Genomic DNA, 24,224 nt, shown 5'->3' on the forward strand with positions numbered 1-24,224 from the left:
AGTTGTCAAATAATTAAAAAAAAATAATAATAAAATATAGGCAACATATCAGAATTGGGCATCAAGGCAGCCTAAGTATGTATCTGTAAACAGGGGAAATAAGCAGTAACTTGACCTCACCTATTAATTTTTGTAGTCTCAAATATATAGCCAAATTTAACTTTAACATTTAACAATTTCACACGTTCAGAGTAGATATTAGAGATGGAGAACAGAGGGTATCAGATGTGGAACAGGTAAAGCTGCAGGTGCCACTAGCAGCAAACACATTCTCATTACAAGTCTCAACCAGAGCAGATCTTTGCTGCTCTCTACAGTCACTGAAAGTGTGATTTCTAAGCATTCCAGCAATGTCAACGATGAAGAAGATGTGGCAATTTGAGTGTAGGCACTCCTCAAACTGGTTTAAGGAGAATTTTAGCCTAAAAAAAACCCTGAGGGTTCTATGAAATGGTCCCGTGGGGGTCCCAGAGAAAATAATAATACTGCGTACCATGCTATTAAACTTCAGTGCAAAACGTTTGATGATTTTTGTTGTTGATATTATTCTGCCTGTTTGTTCTTTGTCATTAGAAATGATGTAACATTGTTTGCATACTGTGCTGAAACCTTTCCTTGGGCTCTTCTTTGTGTTTTCAGTCGTACTTCAATCCGTCTATTTAATGCAATGTTGCCGTCACCAGACTGCCGGCCACTGATTGGTCAGAGTGCTGTCACAGGAAGTGACGTCCGACATAAGAATCAAGCCGAACAATGCCAAACTTACAGTTATATTTAACAGAGGAGTCAGTAAGGAGTCATGGTGGAAGTACTGAACAATAAAGTACAATAACAATTTTTAATAAACTGAGTAGGTAGTATTTTTGTAGTGGAAAACCAACGTAATTAAGGCGAGGCGAGGCGAGCTGGGACCATAGGTGGAAAAGGGGCTTAAAGCAACACCCTTTAGTCTTTACTCAGCATTGGTCACTCTACCATTTGGTCCAAAGGCCTGTGCTTGATAAAAGTTTATTTCACTTTGAATGTTTTCCTGCTGTTGCTGTTGGAGACTGTGCTGAGTAAGAAGGGTTACGACTCCTTTCTCTGGTTTGGTGGGCGCAAGTCAGCCGCTATTGTTAACCTGAGGCGTAACAACACACGCAACACACCAAATCTGAATTTAGTCAGTCTACAGGTCATTATAGGCAACAGAGGAAGATGAGGAAGATCCATGTGGCACTATTAAGACATGCACACATCATCAGGCAGCAACATGGACAGTAAGCCTGCCAACATCTGCATCCCTCCCGCTGCTGAAAAATACTCATGCATCGCTTTTCATGAAAAGAGTACAACACTGATGGTTCTATTTAGCTGAACCTCTGATATGGAATGTTCTTCAAACTCAAGGCACAGAGTTTGATTTATTTGTGGGAATCCTCCAGGATATCTGAACTCCTTTCAGAAAGTTTAGAGTTAGCATGTGAGATACTGGTGTTTCCTGTGGTATTTAAATGCTACCACACAGGCTTGATAACAGCATACTGCACGAGTGTGATGCCACTCTTCAGTCTAAACACTGTGTCTCTAGTATCATGAATATGTGTTTCCTGACATTTTGTGGTATGGAATGTTGCATATTGGGCCTTTAAACTTGTTCCAAAATCCTTGTTAAATCCAAGGTGATTGTTAAAATCTACAAAAGAAAGAGTTCACGTTGTTGCCATGTGTAAGTGTTGGGTAATGTGGTGAGTCCCAGTGTACCTGGCCAGCAAAGACACTGGTATTGATTGGTCCCCTCCAAGCAAGTGGCCTCATGTTTGCAGGGGTTCGAAGCACATTCGGGAATATCTTCTTCACAGTGGTTTCCCACAAAGCCTGTTCCTTCACAATCACAGTTGTAGCTACGGAAAAGAGTAGAGATGCAAATAACAACAACAATTAAAGCATCAATTAAAGATAGGAACAGAGACAATTATTTTTGTACAGTGACAAGAAAGTTCAGGCAAAAACCTGTTGCATACCTGGAGAAAGGGAGATTTTGAATACGATAAGATGGTGGTGAATTCATTAATGGTAATTCTTTACACCACAGTTTTGCCATTCACCCATTCACTTAGACTTTCATACAACACATCTATGTGCCGTGCATTTTCTATCACTTATCTTTCATTGACACGCTGCCGGCACAGCCGTCAGGAGCAACGTGGGGTTAAGTGTCTTGACCAAGGACACATCGGCATATAAACTAGCCGACACAGGAATCAAACCCACAACCAGCGTTATTTTTACGATAATATTCAGTGACAATATAACACTTGGAGCTGTAAACATCCATCATTTCCCTGACGCCCTGCTCTTCCCAAAAGTTTTATCACTATCACTATACCAGGTATTGTCAGCACCTCCAGCCCTTGAATGCCTCACTACTGTGACTCACTGTTAAGTGGATTAATTCTCATCACTGGTATCCTTTAATGTATGCCATGCAGCCTGGAGCTGACACAACACACTGCTGCATGACACACTGGCTTATCCAGGCTCAACAAGAGAGGGACAGATAAACTCAGACAGATTAGAATTATAATAGTTACATGTGAGAAGGATGGGATCATGGGTTTGCTCATTTGATTATAATTGAGTGTTATTGTTAATTCACAATTTTCTACCACTATATACACAGGACTGAAACAACCCCTACTGGCGGTGGACAGGTTACAGAGACAAACCCCTATCACTCACACGTATATGCTCCATTTACAGTGTCCAATTAAGATAAATTAAAACCTATGTGCATGTTTTTGGACAGCGGAGGCAACAATGCTAGCCGCTGCTCTGCCATGTAACTTGTTTTTCCAGCAATTTCTTGTGAGTCAAACCAAAGGCAAAACTAATAAGCCTGTTGTTGTTGTTGTTGTTTCTCTCACTGATAAGATATAAAACATGGCAATGGATAAAAAACCTAAATCCAGTGTCCAGGATCATACTGTATGTTGCCACTGAAGGTTATAAACCACACATTTGATCTACAATAAATACATTCAACACAATATTACCAATCTGTTTACCAACTGTATTTGTCCATGCTTTCCATGGTGGCCCCACCCATGTCGGCACACTTCAAGTGCATGCTTACTTAGCACCCTTTCCAGATGCACACTAACCTGCTTGGGACCCATATTATCAGCCCTGAATATAACCCTCATGGGGATCAAAGGGCATGCTGGTTGGGATGACACTACTTAACTTTGGAAACATGCCAATAGTGTAATTTTTGTTATAAATTGTAGATTGGAATAAAATGATCATCATTGCCGCACACCTACTCAGCTCACTTGAAGATATGTATTAAACTGGTCGGGTGCAGCAGTATCAGAGTAGTTTTACGAATACAAATACCATATTTATACAAAAATATAGGTGGTGTGTGTCAGACCTCAGCACTGTATATCAGATGTATCCAGTTGTCTAACCCTTTACCCACAAAAACACAATCATTCAAACACTACTGTAGTTCTGTGTGGGGGGGGGGGGGTTCTCGCAGTATAAACATGCACATGATCTTACCTGTTGACCCCGTCGATGCACTTGCCATCGTTCAGACAAGGCTCGTCGGCGCATTCATCAATATTGACCTCGCAGTCATGGCCCTGGAAGCCCGCCACGCACTCACACCTGTACATGGCAATGTAGTCTTGGCAGGTGGCGCCATTCTGGCAGGGGTGCACCTCACACTCATCAATATCCACCTCGCAGTTAATCCCTGACGGAAACAGAGAAGGAGTGGCAGTGGGCCAAGACATGAGACTAGCAACACGCCTAATTATTGTAGTGAGTGCAGAGACACAACATAATAAGCATGTGGCTGCCAAGTGCTCAGCTGCAGACAACAGCAACACTAATGTGACTTAAACAAAGCCAGGGAACCTCTTGTCATGCAGGCAATTCGACAGGACACAATGGCAACAGTAAAATAGAGCATATTTCCTTCAATGTAGATTTATTATTTCTTTTGAATTTGAATTAGTGCAGAAGTACCTGCATGTTTGGGGATTCTATAGGCTGCAAAGAAAACAGAAACACGCGTTTCTCACGTTGCATTTGTTTTTGCTTTCGTTTTTGCTTTTGAATCTGCGGCCTTTGAGAATATGCAGCAATCTGGAGCAGCAGACAGGAATTTAGCTAGAAGATGACATACTGTAATTGACAGCAGCTTTAATGTACTGTATGTTTCTTGGTAAGTAAAAACCCTGACATACTGTAACCAGCGTTTTACCTTTGAATCCTGGAGCACAGTCACATGTGTAGTGATCCACCTTATCCAGACATGTGCCGTTGTTTTGACAGGGACGGGAGGCACATTCATTAATGTCCAAATCGCAGTGGTAGCCTTGAAATCCGGGCACACAGAAACATTGGTAGGCATTGACACCATCTTTACAGATGGCTCCATTCTGACAGGGCGTAGACAGGCATTCATCGATGTTCCTCTCACAGTTTGTCCCCTGGTATCCAGCAGTACACTGACACCTGTGGCCAGTATCAGGGATGTCCGTACACGTGCCACCGTTCTGACACGTCTCCTCTGAGCAAATGGTCACATTCATCTGACAGTCCTCACCTCCAGACCCAAGGGGACAGTGGCAGGAGTGAGTGTTGTTTCCATTGACACAGTAAGACTTGGTGCCATTGCAGGGGTTGCTGTCACATTCATCTATATCCTCGGTGCAGTAACGCCCCATCAAACCATCGGGGCAGTGGCACGTGGACTCAGCAGTCCCAGGGTTGCTGGTACAGTTTGTACAAGGTGCTGTGATACAGGCGTCATACAGCACATCACAGTTTTTACCCATGTACCACACTGGCTCTTTAGGGCAAAGGCATAAATAATCATCCGCAACCGAATCACATGTGGCACCATTTTCGCAGGGAGACGAGAGACAGTTGTCAGCTGCCACTGTGCACAGAAGACCTGGAAATGAAGAGGAAACAGAGATTAAATATTAAAGGAGCATTCAGCAACATTCCACTTCTGTATGAGTGGGTTTGAAATGTTTGTGTCATGACGTTATTGTAGTCTCCTAAATTGCCTTTCCCTCCTCCTTAGGTGCCCCTTTTGTACCATAATCATGATGTGCAAGTTATGATTGCGTGTGTAATTATAGGTTACCACTGAGTGAGTGCGGTGATACCACATTCCAGTGCTTTTGTTGTTTTTTCGGCTACAGAGGAAACACATGGCTACTTAATATGCAGGTCCTCACTGTTAGAAGCTGCGTGTTTGCAGCATTGAATGAAGATGGACAAGGAAAAAACGCTGTCTTTTAATAATCCACGATGAGTCTATCTGTTTATTCTATAATATCCTTAAGGGGTATAACACTGCAAACACTCTTTTTCTGAAAGAGGGCAAAAACGCCGAGTGAGAACCATGCAACTGAAGCTCCGACACAGGAGAATTCAACCCTAATTCACCTTAATTCATCTCCACTGTGGCCCAAATGTAAAATAGAAACAGTCTTTCACATCGTTTGTGGTATTGTAGAAAAAGTTCAGCAGCTTTGGCAGGTCATTGGGCAGGAAATGAATGAGATTATATCTACTAATAGAAATAACGACCCCTTATATCTGCTACTTGGCATATCTGATTTGTCCATCACTGACAAATTTAAGAGAAAAAATTGTATAGGATGACTCCTGAATCTCTCACCTGTATAAGTCTGTGTTTGTGAGCCAAATTTATTTTTGTTTGCTCTTTTTATTTTATTTTTTGTCATATGTGTTCCTGTCTTATCTTTAAATGTTATTTGATATTATAAATATGTATCTATATTTGATCCTTTAACTCTATATTAACTTTCTTCGTTTTCATTTTTTATTCATTTATATTCATATTTCATTTTATTTTTCTCTGGGAACCCCCATGGGACCTCTTCATAGAAAGCTTGGGGGTCCCTAGACCTGTTATTGATAACCATTGTTCAAACTACAATATTTTCTGTCCTGTGGGCAAACAGATCGCACACAGCTTAGACCAGGAGGGGTTTGGTTTATGTAAATGTGATGATACTGTCTCTTGGCTCCCAAAAGGTGTAAATCTGTTGTAATAATCACAACAGAGGTGGAAATAATACCACTACAAAAATGCTATGCTAAACTTCCCTGTGCTCAGTGGTACACCGAGTCGTCTTATAACTCAAAGGTTGTGGGTTTGATTCCTGGCTCTGCTTGTCTACATGCTGATGTGTCCTTGGGCAAGAAACTTAACCCCACGTTGCTCCTGACAGCTGTGCCAGCAGCGTGGGAATGATGAGTGATAGAAGACGCACTGTGTGAAAGGGTGAGTGAATTGGTGTGAATGGGTGAATGGCAAAACTGTAGAGTAAAGCTGTGAGTGGTCATCAAGACTAGAAAAGTGTTGTATAAATACAGACCATTTACTTCTACATGCAAAACCATTCACATGCACATGTAGAAATGTAATCCAGCCAAGAAGAAGAATAACTCTAATCTGGAAATTGAAACTCAAATAACACAAGTTCAAGGCAAGTGGAAAATGTGTTTGGGATGAAATCACTGCTATGGTTAACAGATTAAACTCATGTTTGTAGGTGTTTGTGGATGTGCAATAGAAAAGCGCTCAGTCAGATCTAAAATACTAAATTCAGGGCTTCAGAAAAAGGAGTTCACAAACGTGGCTGATGTCACGCTGGGCTGACACTCACTCATTGTCTAGGCGAACAACTAGATCTGCATTCTTTGGTCACGCCTCTTGAAAGTGGGAGATGACTACACCCTTTCTAGATTTATACTGAGTCTAAAATGAGATTGAGATGCAGTTTGCTGACAGAACCTCTGTAACGCCATTGTTTCCTCATGCCCCTGCATTCACTTGGACAATCCCAGTTACTTTCACATGCATCTGTTATCACGCCATTTATCTGATCCTTCCTCCTCACATCAGTCTCACGTCAGTCTCACTTCCCCTCCCATCACCACCACAGTGTCTTCCATACCTGACACCTCATGAGAAATGCTGTGTTGTTCCTGCTTCCTCTCTTTCAATTCGAATGCTGATAACATGCACCTGTATGGTCTTTATAACCTATAAGGCGACAGTTTACTGTTAGAATGAGGTGCAGCCAGACCTTATCCAATAACTATGTTTTCATTTTATTTTCAACATTTGCTTTGTTTTGTTTTTTTATTTGGATGTTCTGCTCAGGGGCAACTTTTTTGTATATGTCTTTCAAGCAACTAAATGTATGTACATTTTTGTTTTGGACTTCTAGCGTGCCTCCTTTATATCACTTATAAACTGAATACGTGATTATTTTTATAATATTAATTAATGCTATATGGGGCATTTGTTTGTTTTTTAATTCCATATCATGCTCATGCCATCTCATATAATTTTAGTTTGCAAAGCACTTATATATACACACATATGTGCATATATATATATATATATATATATATATATGTATTATTTTTTTTCACATCTATCACCTGTCTTTCATGCCCATACAGTCGTCAGGGTTAAGTCTCTTGTCCAAGCATCGGCATGTAGACTAGCGGAGCCAGGAATCAAAATCACAACCTTCCAGTTGAAAGACTCACTCCACTGAACCGCCGTTGCATTGTGAAATCATGATTTGCTAAATCCATCTAATATAGATCGTGTCCATTAGAGAATAAATGTGGTACGTTCTTCCTTTTTTTATGTGAACCAAACTGTGACATCTGTTTCTGAGGTGTCATGTCTTCTAAACCTCCACTAACTGTAATCTTCAGAGTCCTGCAGGCTTACAAGGACAGTGGGGGTCTCCTCTCTCTCTTTACCCCTCTATCTAAAGCCAATCAACTCCTCACACATTCCACAGAGCTGATAACGGCTCCTCCCACACATGCCCTTGTCTCACAGCACTTCATAAATCATGGTTATTGTCAGACAAAGCCGATCCCAGGCAGTGACTGGTACCAGCATCTCAAGCTAACAATAACACTGAACAGAGCTAACGGATCAAACCGCCAACGCTGTCCAGAGACCTCAGTGTGTCTCTCTTCAGTGCGGGGGGGGGCAGAGGGCAACCATGTCTTCTGTGTAGCGTGGAGTTTGCATGTTCCCCGTGTGTGGGGGTTTCCTCCGGTGGCCGAGCGATGGACTGGTGACCTGTCCAGGCTGTATTCTGCCATTCACCCTATGTCAGCTAAGATTAGCACCAGCGGCCCTGTGGCCCTCATGTGGAGGATACAGCTATAGAAAATGCATGAATGAATGTCAATTTGCAAAAGTCCACTATAAAAGCGGTCAAACATCAGAGTGATGAAAACATGAGCTCTCAGTGACTCTGGTGATGTAGGTATGTCATTATTAGTGTCACATTAGCTGTTTGAGTGATAGCAAACAATAACATGTATTATACAACACAACATCGCATTATTTTATCATGGACTTTAAGTGTGCTTTTAAGCATATAATGGTGTACAGTAGAATAACATTGAATAATAAGACCTAATGCAGTGTAATGTCAAAGATGTTTAGCAATACCAGTCAATAACAGAGCTCAATGCAGTATTTTGTGCATGCTAATAGCTTAGCAACATGTCTACGGTTAATGGTAAAAGGAGCCATGTTTGAATCACGTTGGGTTTGGTGAGGTTGTTCTGAGTTTCGGAGTTGGAAATCCGAATTTCGTCTTCAAATGGAATGCAACATCACTAGTATCACATGTGAAAACATGGCTACTGGTGGAAACACAAGGAAAAACAGATAATGGCTTCATTACAAAAGACTCACCTAATAACATGGATACCTGCTCAGGTCTAGAGGAAGTTAGCGATTGTACATTTGGATTTGTTGATGCACTGCTGCGTCCGTCAGTAACCTCAAATGTGTTCTGACTTCAATATTGGAAATCCATTTTTACACATTTACCTCAATGACAGTCAATCACCAAATGAGGAGAGAGAAAACTGAAGAGTGAGTGGTTTACCAACCTCAAGTATCAATATTTTTTAGGTCAGCCTTTTATTAAGTGACTAAAATCAGTTGGCTTTTTTTTTAAAACAGTGTTTCCCAAACTTACTATGTTGGGACCTTCTTTTTAAAATGGCAAACTATTGTGATCCAATTAATCATGAATCACAAATATATCTGTCATTTTGAATTGTTAAGCAAATCATGCCCAAGAGATGTTTGTTAAAATAAATAAAACTGTTGTTTAAGTTTGGTAAAATTATGCAAATTAGTTAGGAAATCACCCATGGACCAAATATAAAAAGTGGTCCTAGTCTTCCAGTTGCAAAATTATTGAAGAGATTTGCAGTTTGACTGACACCATGTTAGTTTGTGAAAGGAGAAGTTTACGATCTCAAGAAGAACAGAAACTACTAAATCAGCACCATGTTGTACTGTAAAAAAAACCAGAAACATGAAATAGAGATCTTTAACTTCTCAGATAAATGTTTATAACTAACATTAAAAATCAAATGGGCTTATAATGTCCATTCAAATAGATCCCTAGGGTCAGTAGCCATTAACTAAATTAATACATATTGTTTGAACTCACCCTGCCACCCAGATGGCAACATCCACTTATTATATACCATACTATACCACACGAGGGCCGCAGGGGGCGCTGTGCCAAGCTCAGCTGGGCGAAAGGTGGGGTACAATCTGGACAGTTTGCCAGTCCATCACAGGGCCACATATAGAGACAAACAGCCATTCACACTCATGGTCAATTTAGAGTGTCCAATTTACCTAATTCCCATATTAAAAATATGCTAAATCTTTGCAGAAATGCCCTGTGTCCCCCACCATTCCAAAAACCCTTTGTTGCTTATTTTCATTAAAAAGTGAGATACCTCACCACTTAGTTGGCTTTTTAAAAAACACCCACTGTCAACTCTTTCTGATAGATATGTCCAGGTTTTAGAGCAAAATTCCGTTTTAATTAGTCACATTTTTGCTCTGAAAGCCTGAAATCCACTTGCCTCGTCTGTGTGTGTCATCTGGAGATGGCAGACCTGTTTGGGAGGGAATGTGGGCCCTCTGCTGGTTTTTCCTCTTTCACTAAACTGCACTTGTTTTGCGGCTTGATTTCATTAAAGCTTTTTTTTATATATATATATATATATATATATATATAAGAAAACTGTATTTTTGAGTCATTCGTATCTTTATCTCCATCTGCACTCTTGCGTGCTTGTTTTCAGCTGTCGTTTCTATCTTTAAATCCTGAAGTGCCAAGTCTCTTGCCACACTCCTCAATGCTCATTTCCCCCCCTCTCCTTTCAGAGACGAGACAAAAAAAACTGTGCAGCAGTGCAGCCGGACACTCAGCTTGTTGCCATGGTGACTTTTAACAATCCATCCACCAACCAATCCTTGCTGCCGCTCCGCCACCTTTTAAATGGGCTTCAGACGCTTTATTTAAATAAAGGTCGCGGGAAAAATGGGTCAGCAGAATTTCACAAGGGGCTGGGGGTCGAGTGTGGACCCAGAGACCCCCCAACCCCCCCCCCGTTCTGACACGCCAGAGACTGCTGCTGCTCCGGCTACAGATTCATCACACATGAGCGAGCAATGAGAAAACTATAGACACTTTTATAGAGAGATTCAAAAATACAAGTAATTCACCTGGTTCGAATGTACTAATAAATAGTGCACAAATATTGATAGTGTTTGAAGATAGATTTCTTATTGTTTGTAAAATGATATGATTGATTTATGTACTGTTAATATATTATTCTTCATATTTCTCTTTTCTTGTAGACAAAGTTCTAACATGCGGTGCATTTACTTTATACAAGTTTCAACAAAACCATCAACTTATTCTTTTTCTATGTACATTTTACTATACTTTGTATTTGCCTGCCATTAAAGCTGCACAACATTATACACTATTTGTAATAGTTTATTATATCTTATTTGTTATCTATTTCTATTGTGATACTGTGGTCCAAACGTGTCTAACAAGTTCCTACTGCGATGCTCTGAGCTCATGTTTACGTCTCCAACTGCTCCACTGACAATGAGGACTTACCCAGTTTGAACACAATCACAGTGATCGCCAACGTCCTCTGATATCTGGACCAAACGCTTAGAAATTCCATGGTAAAGTCCACTGCAGAAGGTCACTACAGTCACATCAGAACAATCCAGTCAGTCCTTAGAATCTCCATCCAACCTGTTGCACCTCAGCTGCCGAGAGAGAACACAAGCACCTCCATCCCGGACCACTGAGACTCTGAGTGTGTGTGTGTGTGTGTGTGTGAATGAGAGACTCTCGAGGGTCCAAGCTGGGCTGGAGTAAAGCAGAGTAATCACCCCAGCAGAGATTGAGGGCAGTAAAACATGGGATGGATAACTGGATTAGACTCATTGGACCACTGGCTCTTTGCTTGCATCATTCATCGGTCACTCAGAAATCAGAGATAGACTCACCGTTCACAGCCAGTATTTTCTATATGTGTTATATATAATATAATAATCATTTAGATGGACCTGGTTTACATATGCAATAATAATAAATACATGCAACTTACATGAAGGCTAGATGTGTTTGTTTTGAATTTAGCAAAACATTGAACACTCATAGAATCTTGATATTAGTTATTGGAAATAAGTCTGGATTTTATCCCTGATAAAGTCTGATGATTACAGATGGTTATAGAAGTAATGCAACTCAGTGAATCTAACAACTGCCTGGAACACCCAAGTTGAGAGGAGGAGCTGAGAGTTTTGAGAGAACCCCCTTATTCTATGCTTGTATATGTACAAAAGATAGTCTGAAACCTTCTGCCCCTTAGTCATTTTAGAAATCCTGAATCATTTCTAAATGAAACAATGGAATGAAATATGTAATGAAATAGTCAAACATGCCAAATGCTTCACTTGCAGCAGCAAAAAATTGGTTGTTTAGAAATTCAATGGTAACAACAGGTCCATCCGGTCCAATGTTCCTTTTGCATCGTACTTGAAACACTCCGGTCCTGTTTCCCGCTTGTAGGATCTCAAAGCTGCTTTACATGAATGTTTTTACATTCATAAAGCACGTCTGTCATCTACTCACATGCTGCTGGCACAGCTCTCGGGAGCAGTGTCTTGCCCAAGGACACATCAACATATAGATTAGCTGAGCTGGGGAATCAAATCCACAACCTTTGAGATTGAAATACAAGTCACTTTACCACTGACCTACCATGACCTAGTATCAGATCTAAAACCTCTTATCAACCTAAATATGTTATCATGTAATGGTCACTCCTATATAAAGTGTAAATTCAACTGTCTCCCGCAGACAAGCGCATGTGGTTAGAAGCCAATCCTGGAGTTCAGTCTAGGATTAGTTTGAGTGGAAGTCTCAAATCACTGAATCGTTGCTCCCAGTCTCCTCAGCTTCCACCCCCTCTTTTAGGAAAAGAGTTGGGGGAGGGAGGAGCTTAACCAGCTACAACTGGTTGGTGGAGGCCTCTCTGGCAGCTAGTCCAATGCCTTACTCACCCCCACTCCCACTCCTACACTCCCCCTCTCCCCCTGAAACCCCAACCCCACCAGTATGAGGCTTAACTCCAACCTGCTGCGATCACAACAACAAAAAGTTTAATCAAACACTTGCTGTGCTGAGGAGGGGGAGCGATGTTTGGCTGAGACAGGCCTTCTCACTTCAGTGCCTCCATCAAGCGACATGCAAATGTGCAAAGTGACTCACAGCAGCCCCGCAGCCTCACATTCCACAGTGGCGGGTTGCTGCCTTCATTAAAATGGGCTCACAATAGGGAAAGAGATGGCTGACGCAGAGTCACAGCTCTGCCCGCCCAACAAAGAGAGATTCTTATATCGGGCTACCTTGTATTTTACATTTTAATACTTCTGGGCCTGATACTGGGTTGCTGTAACATAGATTTACATAGCACGTTTGTAAACAATTGGTAACCGTGGTAACTCAAACTCAGCGCATCTAAAATGTGCTGCATGAGGCTCAAATTGAGTTTGGATTATATAGAATTTTGCCAGACTCACTCATCTTCTACCATTTTATCGTTTAATCCTTCACAAGGGTTGCTGGGTGCCAATCTCAGTTGACATAGGGTGAAAAGGCGGGGTTCACCCTGGAGAGGTCGCCAGTCCATCACAGGGCCACATATATCACATTTAAAATAGCAGGAATACTTGGGATTTGTGGACCCACTAAAAAGGCACCATTCCAACATTTAGTGTCTGTTCTGTTCTTTGTTTTTTGAGTGGAACCATTTTGATGAGTGGGAGTGGGTTTGTTGTCAAAGTCCAAAGCATCACCTGACTCATCATACAGCCATGCAAACCAGTTTCATCCAGGTCAGAGAGAAGCCGTTACAGAGGCTCATGATACTGTGCAGATTAACACACAACTGTGGGTAACAATACATTACAGACTTCAAGTCTGAGAAATGACAGCTATGAACAGGATGTCAACAGTCACTCCTCCATTAACAACTGGATCTAATTTGCTGCTTCTGACCCTTTAATGAAAACTGCTTTGTTGTAAAGTAATGAATCACAATCTTTGTTGTCATTTGTTACTTTATGAAATATTCAGCAGTGCCTAATCTTATAATATAAACTCAGAGACTTTAATGGGGGAGTGATGTGTTGTGTGATGTGTTTATCTGAATATGTAACTGGCTTCACTTTCAAGGTTAAGTGAGTTACCTCATTTAAGTTTGCTTTTTACCAATTTAGGGAAGTCATTGAAAGGAATTTCTAACATTATTAAACGTGAGTTTTTTTAACCACAGGAGTGGTGAAGTGATGGAAGGTTAGGGTAGAAACTGGGGTCAACATTGTTTGTGACATTAACCCCAAATGACCTCAAGACCTAAAGCAAACTTTAAACCTAGTTGGGGATCCTAAATAAATCAGCATAGGTCACTTATTGTCACTATTGGACACTAGATGAAACGTGTGTATGGTTAACATCCATTTTAAATATGTGGTTCCAATATGTTGACATATAAATGGACATTCAGTGAGGTTACAGTTTATAAAATTGAAAATGTAAATTAGCCAAAGTCAAGGTTCAAGTTTCAAGGTATCTTTATTATCTCCAAGGGGCAATTTGGTTTATAGCCAGCAGTCTCAGCTAAACAAGTGCCACAACACAACGGATAAATATAACAATAAAATAACACAGAGACATGTTTAAGAGCAATTTAGAAGATGATAGTGACAGGAATACACTACATCCTAAATGTATTTCTTCTACACCTGGGCAGATTATATCAGGACAAGATGGATGAGACACCTGACCTGATGAAGGTCAGAGATTATTTAGATCCATCTCAGTGATTTTGCCATAAACCTGAACAATACTGTGTAAATGATTTATTTTCTGTTTAAAATAAAGTGACCATATCAGAATAGATTCAATTAAACACAATAACAATGAATAAATATGGCATTAAACCTGCAGGGTATCAGCTTAATTACACTTCTTTTATTTGTTTAGTTTTATTTACATTTATGTTTAAAAAGGTTGGATTTCACCACTGGACCTTATTTGCAATAAAAAATAAAACTGCATTGTTATCTTTGGTCTTAATCTAGGTGAAATTTAAAAGGGATATAATAATGCTGCTCTCCCCGTTTAAATATCTGAAATCCATATATATATATTTTTTTTTTATAATGCATTTGTTTTGAGGTATTATGCTGCATTTAGCCTTAGTATCGTATTATTCTATTGCTCAGAACATGTGTGTGTTAAACTGCATGTCACCTCTCTGATGTAAACTGCACCCACCGCTGTGTCCACGGCTCTGTTCACGGCTCTGTTGGTGGTATTTTACAATGTGTGGGACGAGCAGCAGCTGGTTGCTAATGGGCAGCCTACGTGCTATTCTGCTATTGAAGATTAGCAACAGTCAATTACTGCCCACTGTACATCCATTAACACTCTGACCACAGAGTAATGAATTCTGGAGAAAACTTCAACATTAATGGGATGTTATGCGTGATTATAAAGCACCAGGAATCAGAATGGATTAAACTGCAAATAATGATATTATAATAATAATGTGTTTTGTGCACACGAACAAGAGTGGCATGTCCTCCCAGGTAATTAGAAAAGCCTTCTTATCATTATATGAGGCATAGTGCAACCCATTTGCACTTTTAAAATGATAGTGTGCACTCTATAATTCACATTCACACAATAACACACAAAAAAACACTTAATAAAACAGAACAAAACATGAAAAATAGGATGAAATGGGAAAGAGTTGTTGAACACACATTTCCCACCTTGTCTTGAGAGAGGAGGGACAGAGCCGCTTATAATTTATGAGTCTCCCTATAAAGTTCCAGACAGGAGATTTGCTGTCACTCGCTCTTTCTCCCTCTCCCCCACACACCCCCCCCCCCCCTCCACATCTTGTCTCAACAATGGCATCTCAAAGGAACTCTGCGAGCATTAACCCCACCCTGACTCCCCTTTAACAAAAAGAAGAAGAAAAAACTCTACAAAGAATGCTGCCACAGCTCAGGAGGGGAGGCATTCAGACACTGAGCGCTTACAAGCAGATAAATTAAGCTAAACTAAAGGTTCAAGGTATATATGAAAAGGATAAAAAATAACATTACTACTACAACTCTAAAGGTTCGATACGTCATCATTTTCATGAAGTTAAAAGTTTCAGAAGCACTTCAAGAAAGGTCCTTGTTCCGACTGGGTCGCAGACCTGTGTCTTTATCATATCTAATTAAATTAAATTTGATTTGTATAGCACAACATACACATCTCAAGGCACTGTACATAGTAAGGAAGAAACCTTTACAATATTATAGAGAGGAGAGAAGACAACGGTTCACACAATGAGAAAACAGAAAGAAATCTCTGACAGAACCAGACTCAAAAGTGTGCGTCCATCTGCCTCGACTGGTTGGGGCGGGAGGAAAAATAGGGGACAGAGGAGGGGGTGAGAAAAGGGGGGAGAGAAAGTGAACGAGGGATGTGAGGTAGAGACAGAAGAAGGAGCGTTCACTAGAACAGTGGGGAGCAGCCGTGGAGGGGGGGCACTCACTTATTTTGACAACCATAGTTTTATCCTATGGAGTAGAGAATAAGTCTGGTACACTAAATTCCAAAAGTATGGAGTAGAAAGGAGGAGACAAATTACAGTATCAGCCCTGTTTGGCACGGGTTGGGGGCCCGTCTAATGCCGCTTTTCCACTACATGGCCCCTGGGCAGCAAGTATGGTTCTCAAACCTGGACGTGTTCTCACATTCTACATTTCTACACGTCTACATTTTACCAAGTATGTACAAGAAATGAGTTATTTATGTGTTTTTTTGTTTTAAGATATGAGGTATTCATAGTTTGGCAGCGACGTTGTCGGAGATTAACAGCTCGGTGCTCACAGTGCCCTGCACAGAGCAGCCTTACGTCGGCATGTCCTGTTGAAATGATCCACTGGCTCAGACGTCTGTCATTAGACACTTGGTGTGATCAATAGATTTGGTGTTGATCTATATACTGTATATATATATATATATATATACTAATCAACACAGCTGTAATATATCTATATCTAATATCGACATTAACGCAAGTTTTCTGGGTTTTAAAGACCTTTTAACTGATCTACAGTTCGGCATGGTTTGGTTTGCATAGGATCAGCTTAGCTTGCGTGGAACCTCGCCAGAGCAGGTACTAAAAAAGGTACCAGGTGCGAGGTACAATAGCTAATGGAAAAGAAAAAAGCCGTGCCATGCCGAGGTGAGTCGTGCCGGGACCATGTAGTGGAAAAGCGGCATTTGATAATCTTGTCCCTTGGCCTGCTGCTGACTATCTCAACACAAAAGGAGCTATTCTGTTTCAATTGTTTACCCCTGTGTTATTTGGGAAGGAGATGGACTAAGTGCTTCTCGGACTCTCTGACTCATTGATATCTGGACGACTGCCACACACCTCAAAGCTCTGGGTACAGTCCTGAGCAGGCAAGAGGGGCATAGCCTGCACCTCAAGCAAGAGAAGCGCCCATCTTTCCAGGAGTCTGTGGAATACTCGGGCCACATAATTGACGCAACTGGTCTCCACAACACCAACAACTATGTTGTTTATCGGACGCAAGCTGCACTCTTGGTTGGATTTGGTGAAACCCAGGGTTCCTGGAGCAATAAACTGATCACAGGAAGCCCAACAAGCTATGGTGCCAACAACATTCTAGGGACAGACAGTTTGATGTTGGGGAGTCCGTCCATGTGCGGGATTATAGGAAGGGTTTTGGAAAAGACTGGACCCATGTCGTACAAACACCTTGATTCAGTGCCTGAGCAGATTGCAGAGGACCTTCATGCAAGTGCCCAGTGTTACTACCCCAGAGTGATGGTTGTACCACACTTCACATCAGGAAAAGAATGCTGATAAAGTGCCTTAGAACACTGTCCCACCAGAAACCAACCAGTCTGTTGACCTATGGGACATACTCAGGTAACAGAGACTGTAGGATGCTAAACCACCAGTACATTACTGAGAAGGGTGAATTAAATAATAATGAATTAAAAATAAAGAACCTCTTTTATTATGTTTAAATATGAATGCAGTACTAATGCTGATTTGTAATAGGTTTGAATGTCTAAGTCAGAGTAGAGGCTTGCACCATTGCCCAACAGCAAAAAGACCCAGGTTAGCGACCAAGCATGTTCTTTCCGTAGCAAATGTATAACAATTATTGTGTTAAGTTCTCTCAGGACATGTACAGTATTATGATATCATGAATAATAATGTAGCAGCATGAATATAACAAAATAATTGTAATCATAACATTATCATAAACATATAATAATACAATATATGTTATACTATTATAATACCCTTGAGATTTCTTAGCGAGAGAGAAATGTTGTCTGACAGTAAACATGTTTCACTGAAACTGTGGTTGTCTCTAATCACTGATTAACACACTAAGGTGGTGTACTGGCTCTTTTTATGTCTTCATCTGGAATCTATACGACAGACCATACAATATAGTTCATTTCCAATAAAATCAGCGGATGTGTGGCTAAATCTCCAGGCTCAAGATAAGAATGCTCTGCAGAGGTAAAAACAGTCAAGCTCTTCTCTAATGACATTTTCTCTGTATGGTATAAAGAGATTCTTGGGCCTTGGTCTGTTGTCCTGTCCACTGGCCTTATATCTACAGTAAATCTTGATGAGCGGCTAATAAGGCTAAACAGACAGTGGATCCCGGTATTGTCCACCTCACCCCCCCCATGCACGCATCCCCAGTGGGCCTCCCCAAACTTCTAAAACATCCCCCATTAACCCACCTGGTCTGAAGTATGTCCACTCACATGCTCAAGTAATGAAAAGGGATTTGAGCAAAGCTGGGAGGGATCAAAGCAAACTTTCTCTAGTCATATTTGGAAAGTAAATATAAGAGTAAAAACACAGAATTTCCTCTAGCTTTTAAGATTGCGTCTGTCTGTCAGCTTAACTCTGACATTCCTGTGAGGAATTCGTAGCAGGGGAGTCAGGAATGACCTGACAGATGACAATGTGTACTGTATTGATCTTCTTGTTTCCAAACGAATGAGGATACGTGTCTATTATGAATAACACACGCAAAATTACACGTGAACATGTGAAGTTTGTAAACCTTAATCCAAAGGAGCAACCTGCTGCTTTTCACAATAAAAGTCCAATTACTTGTGAGTAGGTTAGTAGGTGATTTTCAATTTTACTCAGTTTTTGAAGTGGTAAAAAAAATAAGTGTCACCTTATCTATATATATCAGTTGGTATTACTAAATCATTGAACACTAAATTATGAAATCCATCCATCAATTTTCCACCACTTTATCCTCCTCATGAGGGCCAATCTCAGCTGACATACTCTCACTCTCACACCTATGGTCAATTTACAGTGTCTAATTTACCTAATCCGCATATTGCTTGTTTTTGGACCGTGGGAGGAAGCGGGAGAACTCAGAGAAACATGCACACACAGGGAGAACATGCCAACTCGATGCAGAAAGGCCCTTGTTCCAACTGGGGCTCAAAACCCCGGTCTAGTGCTAACCACACCACCAACCGTGTGGCCCCTGAACTATGTAATGTTTCACTAAATCAAAGATACCAGAAGATGTAGTGATTTTCATAACATGGATTTAAACTTCAAGCACACCGCTTATATTTAGTGTAGAAACGTTAATGGACTTTTTTTTTTAAACAATTCCACTAGATATTGTTCTTATTTAACAATAGAAATAACAACTCTAGACTCTAAAGAAACTAACATTAAAATCTCACGATTCACTATTGCACCGTGGGAAGTCATTATTCTGGGCCAGAATAATGAATTGAAGGGATAACTTAAACAGAGCAAATAAAAGTACTGGTACTCAAAATAGGAAGTACCAGTACTACCACGCAAGAAGTAAAAAAATAAAACTGATAAATTATGTAATCTATATTACAAATCATAAACAAGTCACGCAAAAAACACAGAAAGAAAGAAAGAAAGAAAGAAAGAAAGAAAGAAAGAAAGAAAGAAAGAAAGACCAACTCTTCAGCTGTTGAGTGGTCATTAATAACTCTGCTATTTATTTATTATTTATTTATATTATGAAGAAGATGTCCTTCATAAACTCAACCACATCTGTCCACAAAGCTGCTCCGCCTGTTGCAAAATTATATTTATTTAACGTTACGTGCCTCACATTTACACAATATTGTCGAGAAAACAGAATAAAAGTGTAAATAAAAGCTTCCTGTTGCTGTCTGTCTGTGAGACACAACTGAAAGCCTGCACAACACAGAGCAGACATTTGCCTCACTGGTGTTTCGGAATTATATCATTATGATTATATACATACATACAAACATGCACTTGCAAGGGTGTCAATGATCTCTCCATTATTTAGTATAGCAGCTACAACATTACACACCGACTCACTTATAGTTACAGTTCCTGAAGCAACATCAGTATACAATAACTCTAAAACACAAAATTGTGCCAGTGCCTTGATGATGTCACTCAACTTTCATTCCATGCATCATTTTAAAAGTCATGCAGCCTGAATGACTTTTAAAAACCATTCTAAAAAAGGAAAGATTCACTCACTGTTTTCTATGAAAAAGGCATAACTGTTTGTTTTTTTTAAATATTAATGTTGGTAAAACAACAGATGTGGATTAATATTGAAATATACAAATTGCCATTTTATGGCCACAAGTTTGTCTTTTTTGTCACATGTCATGAGTGGGGGTCTGTAAATGACGGAAGCTTTGAACTAAGGTGTGATGTGAAAGATGTGAACAGATTTGATGAATGACATTCTTAAAAAATCTAAAACAGGACACAAAAACCGCCAATCCTCCGGTTACAAGACAAGTTCCCTTTCCACTTGGCCATGGGTGACACACTTTAAAGACTTATTGTGTTTTTGGAAAATATCCTCACATCTTCTATAATTGCTTACGTGCTCATGACTAACACACACAAGACTCACATTTTTTCACAGACCTTGAGCCTACAGTCTCCATCTTGTGGCTGAGAAGTGAAACTGCAGTGTTCCTACTGAGTATAATGTCCCTGTTGAAGAGCCGAACAAAATACACACAACTTTTTATTCTCCAAAAAGTGTATTTAAGGAAACATTTATAAGTCAAATCTTAAATAATTCCTTAATAAAGCTGTGATCATAGATTACTTTGCACAACAGATGGATGTTAACATTTAAAAACACAGGTTTACCTGCAAGTGAGGGCCCGACTCCTACTGCCTCTACAACAACACCAAGAGTTTGTGATGTGCAATGGAGTTGCCACACAACAAGGAGACCTCACGTGACCCATGGCCTTCTACATTTGAGGTGCCAGATTTCTCTGTGGATATGAATATATATATAATAGAGACAGACAGACCTTATTTATTTTAACCTTATTTATATGAGAGATGGGACAAACATGTCAGTGTCACAAGACCTGAAAGATGACATTTTGCAGAAGCCAGCAGAGAAGATGTATAAATATTCGGCTTTTCCCCAAGAAGTGATCTCGGCACCAAACTCCGCCGATGTGGCAGATGTGTCTGTCAACAGTAATAAAATAAAAAAAACACAGAACGCGGATGGAGAGCCATCAGGAAAAAATCTGAAGAGACCCAGGAGAAGTGAGACAAACTTCCTACCAAACTTTGGATTAACACTTGAAAGCGCTCGACAGCTCCTGGTAAATAAAGAAAAGGTCACCAAATGTACTCTATATGAATCGTCTGATGAGCCAGACCTTCTCATTGAGACGTAAAGAAATCGTGGAAGAGCAGCCACCTGTAAAGATGTTGGAACGCTGGCTTTTTAGGAAACAACAGGTGAGCAAAGAAGTCAATATAGAAAATACAAATTATCATTGTACCCCATGCAGTGGTTGTCCACTGCATGGGGTGGACAACCCCATGTCCACCCCATCTCCATGTTTCTTGGAGATCTTCAAGCCTAAGAAGGGAATTGTGCAGACATACACATGATTCCTCTTTTTCAAACCCTCTCATTTGTCCTCATATTAGCCAAGATGGCTGCTGTCCTGCGATGTCTCCCAATGTTCTCTTTGTCACTTCAGTTCCAGAATCATGAGCATCTCTGACATTGTCCCGCCCACTCATGAAGAGCGGCGTGAATGACTCATGTCGCAGCCAATCACAGGCCAGCACCATGTTGCATGCTTAACATGACTTACAGGCATACTCAAATCAGATGCGAGTCGTTGAATCTCAGTTGCGGTTCTTAAAATAACTCATATTTACAGAGAGTTTGTCGGCCACTAGTTGAATAGTGAGTTGATCTCTTTTTTCATAGCTTGTTCCCATCTCAGTACAGTGTACCGAGTGAAAGGAAATACTTTATTTCAATGGCTGTGTAAAACATAGCCATTATTCACCTGAAGTGCAGGAATAGTTTTGTGTCAGTTATGAATGATTAACTACGACGGTCGTTTGTATGGATAGTAAATTACATTTTTGCTAATATAGCCCAAGAAAAACTGCAAACTGTAACTTGAACTTAACATCTGCAATCGTTGGACCGTGTCTAATTCTACAAAAAATATGAGTGGAAAGACTGCTCTCAGGCAGGGCTTGTAAGTGCAGAGTGTCTGACTTGATTGCACTGTGCAAGGAATTTCAGTTAGTCAAGGCAAGGCATTTCACACTTAAAAGAAGCCGAACTATTCCTTTAATCATCCATCCATCACCCACCCGCATCATTTATCTTAGTTATTTAAGAGATGCACAGCCATGTTCATAATTTGTCACACTAAACCAGTGGATTATGTAAGTACTGATTCCTGTTTTCCTCATAAATTATGCATTATCTCACCTGCTTTCATTCCTAGTGAGAAAAATAAAAAAAACAATGCTAACCGCATGTCTAGAGTTTCAACATGTTGCATAACAGAACAGGTTTATGACCATACCAGTTCCATACTAATACTGAGTCTCACGCACCAGTCACTCAGTCAGAGTGTTTATTTGGTCCCCGAGTGCAAACAGCAGTTGAACAGCAGACTGTGACAGATGCTTTGTGAGTCACTGTTGTATGTGTGGTGCAATGTTCTGGAGTAGCTTGTTTGCTTCTTACTTACTCTAACCCTAACCCTAACCCTTAAATTCAAGTTACCTATATTCAAGCTTTTTCAGGACTTTTTGTAAACTTCCTATGTCTTAAACACATTTTTTGTTTATAAAAATAAAAAAATAAAACATTACTACGTTATTACGTAGAGTGCAAAAATAAATTGCAATTAAATGCGTTATTTTTTTGTCATGTTATTTTTTCAGTATTTAATCAATCGATAAAGTCCCAGCCCTAGAAATAAGCAACATAAAATATACAAATTATACAAAAGAAAATACTATAATGGGACAGGGCTGAACAGGTACGCAAAAAGTGTTTATATATCAATTCAATTTACCGACAATCTCTGGGAAATAGCCTTAAATTTCCCTCTGCTGTCACGATTTATATTGTGATTTGGGTCACGGTAATTTGGCATCTTTAAAAAGTGGGTTCTTATACAGAAAGTTTGGGACACTTGAGTAAATGGTCTGCATGTAGTGTTTCTCTGGTCTTAATGACCTCTCAAAGAGCTTGAGATACACTTCTGCCATTCACACCCATTCACTCACACGTGCAGCATTATTTGTATCACACATCATTCACACCTGCCAGGAGCAGCTTGGGTTGCATGTAATTACAGTATTGGTTCAACAACATCGGTGGTCACAGTCAACCTCGCTTCACAAATGTGTCACAGTTGCCACAATATCTCCGTCAATCCACACCATTTAATCTGCTCACAAATATGCAAACCACAGCAAAACACACCATGTTTTTGGCCAATTAAAAGGATAAGTATGTGTTTCTGTCTGGGCCTTTGTGTGCATCCTTTGTTGTTCGGTATAGACAGCAATGCAATGTCAACAGTTTCCTTTTTGGAGTCCTTACGTTTCATAAATGTAACAAAAAATAGTTTTAATTTACAACAATTTAGTCCAAACCCCTTTAAATTTAAAGGGGTTTGATAATTATAATTATAATTATGTGATCGAGTGCGTTCAAATGACGGCAACAAATGCAATGGTCAGAGGCCCTATATGCTACAAAACCTTCACAATTTCTCGTTTCAATGCAGGAACCATTAAGTTCACTTCAGAGCAGGGTTTCCCAAACACCGGTTCAGGACCCATGGACGTCACAGCAATTTTCTTGGGTCCACAATAAACGACTGTAAATAAGTCGCTACATAATGCACAAATTTGCTCTTTTCATTGTTTGGAACATGCTATCATGACAGTTTCAGTTTGGGAAACACGGCTTTAGAGAGTCAAAGGCCCTGAAAATTAGAAAAAAAAACTTGTTCTGTCAAATTACAGACAGAACAGGATCACTTCAACATGTCACAACTACTTCACATCCCTTAGGTTCCACCACTGAGCAAAACAGAGAAATATGTGGACTGCATGATTACAGGTGACATTTGAAGGAATGCGGGACATGTCAAAAATGGATCCTGTCTTGAGTTTGCAGTATATGCAAAGCAGCTTGTTTACGTTTCATGCCATTTCCGTCTGGAACGTGGCCTGATACGAGTCAAATATTCCCAACACTAGCTCAGCACATATTTCACGTGGTTACAATACCAATGCTATTTGCATGTTATTTAAAACATATATACACAGAATTCATCATCATTCCTGCA

The 24,224-nt window shown here is 40.1% G+C and overlaps 1 protein-coding gene across 1 annotated transcript in view; it reads right to left on the reverse strand.

The window, feature by feature from the left end:
- LOC131464502 (protein crumbs homolog 1-like) overlaps positions 1-11,224 on the reverse strand; it is a 31,470-nt gene extending 20,246 nt beyond the window's left edge. The window contains exons 1-4 of the mRNA XM_058636998.1: positions 11,031-11,224; positions 4,256-4,951; positions 3,547-3,742; positions 1,744-1,883 (exon numbers count right to left, since the gene is read on the reverse strand). Of these exons, the coding sequence (XP_058492981.1) occupies positions 1,744-1,883; positions 3,547-3,742; positions 4,256-4,951; positions 11,031-11,100 (1,102 nt within the window). The 5' untranslated portion in view covers positions 11,101-11,224. The remainder of the gene's footprint in view (positions 1-1,743; positions 1,884-3,546; positions 3,743-4,255; positions 4,952-11,030) is intronic.
- Positions 11,225-24,224: the final 13,000 nt, after the last annotated feature.

Source organism: Solea solea, chromosome 8 (genome assembly GCF_958295425.1).
Source record: "Solea solea chromosome 8, fSolSol10.1, whole genome shotgun sequence".
NCBI lineage: Eukaryota > Metazoa > Chordata > Actinopteri > Pleuronectiformes > Soleidae > Solea > Solea solea.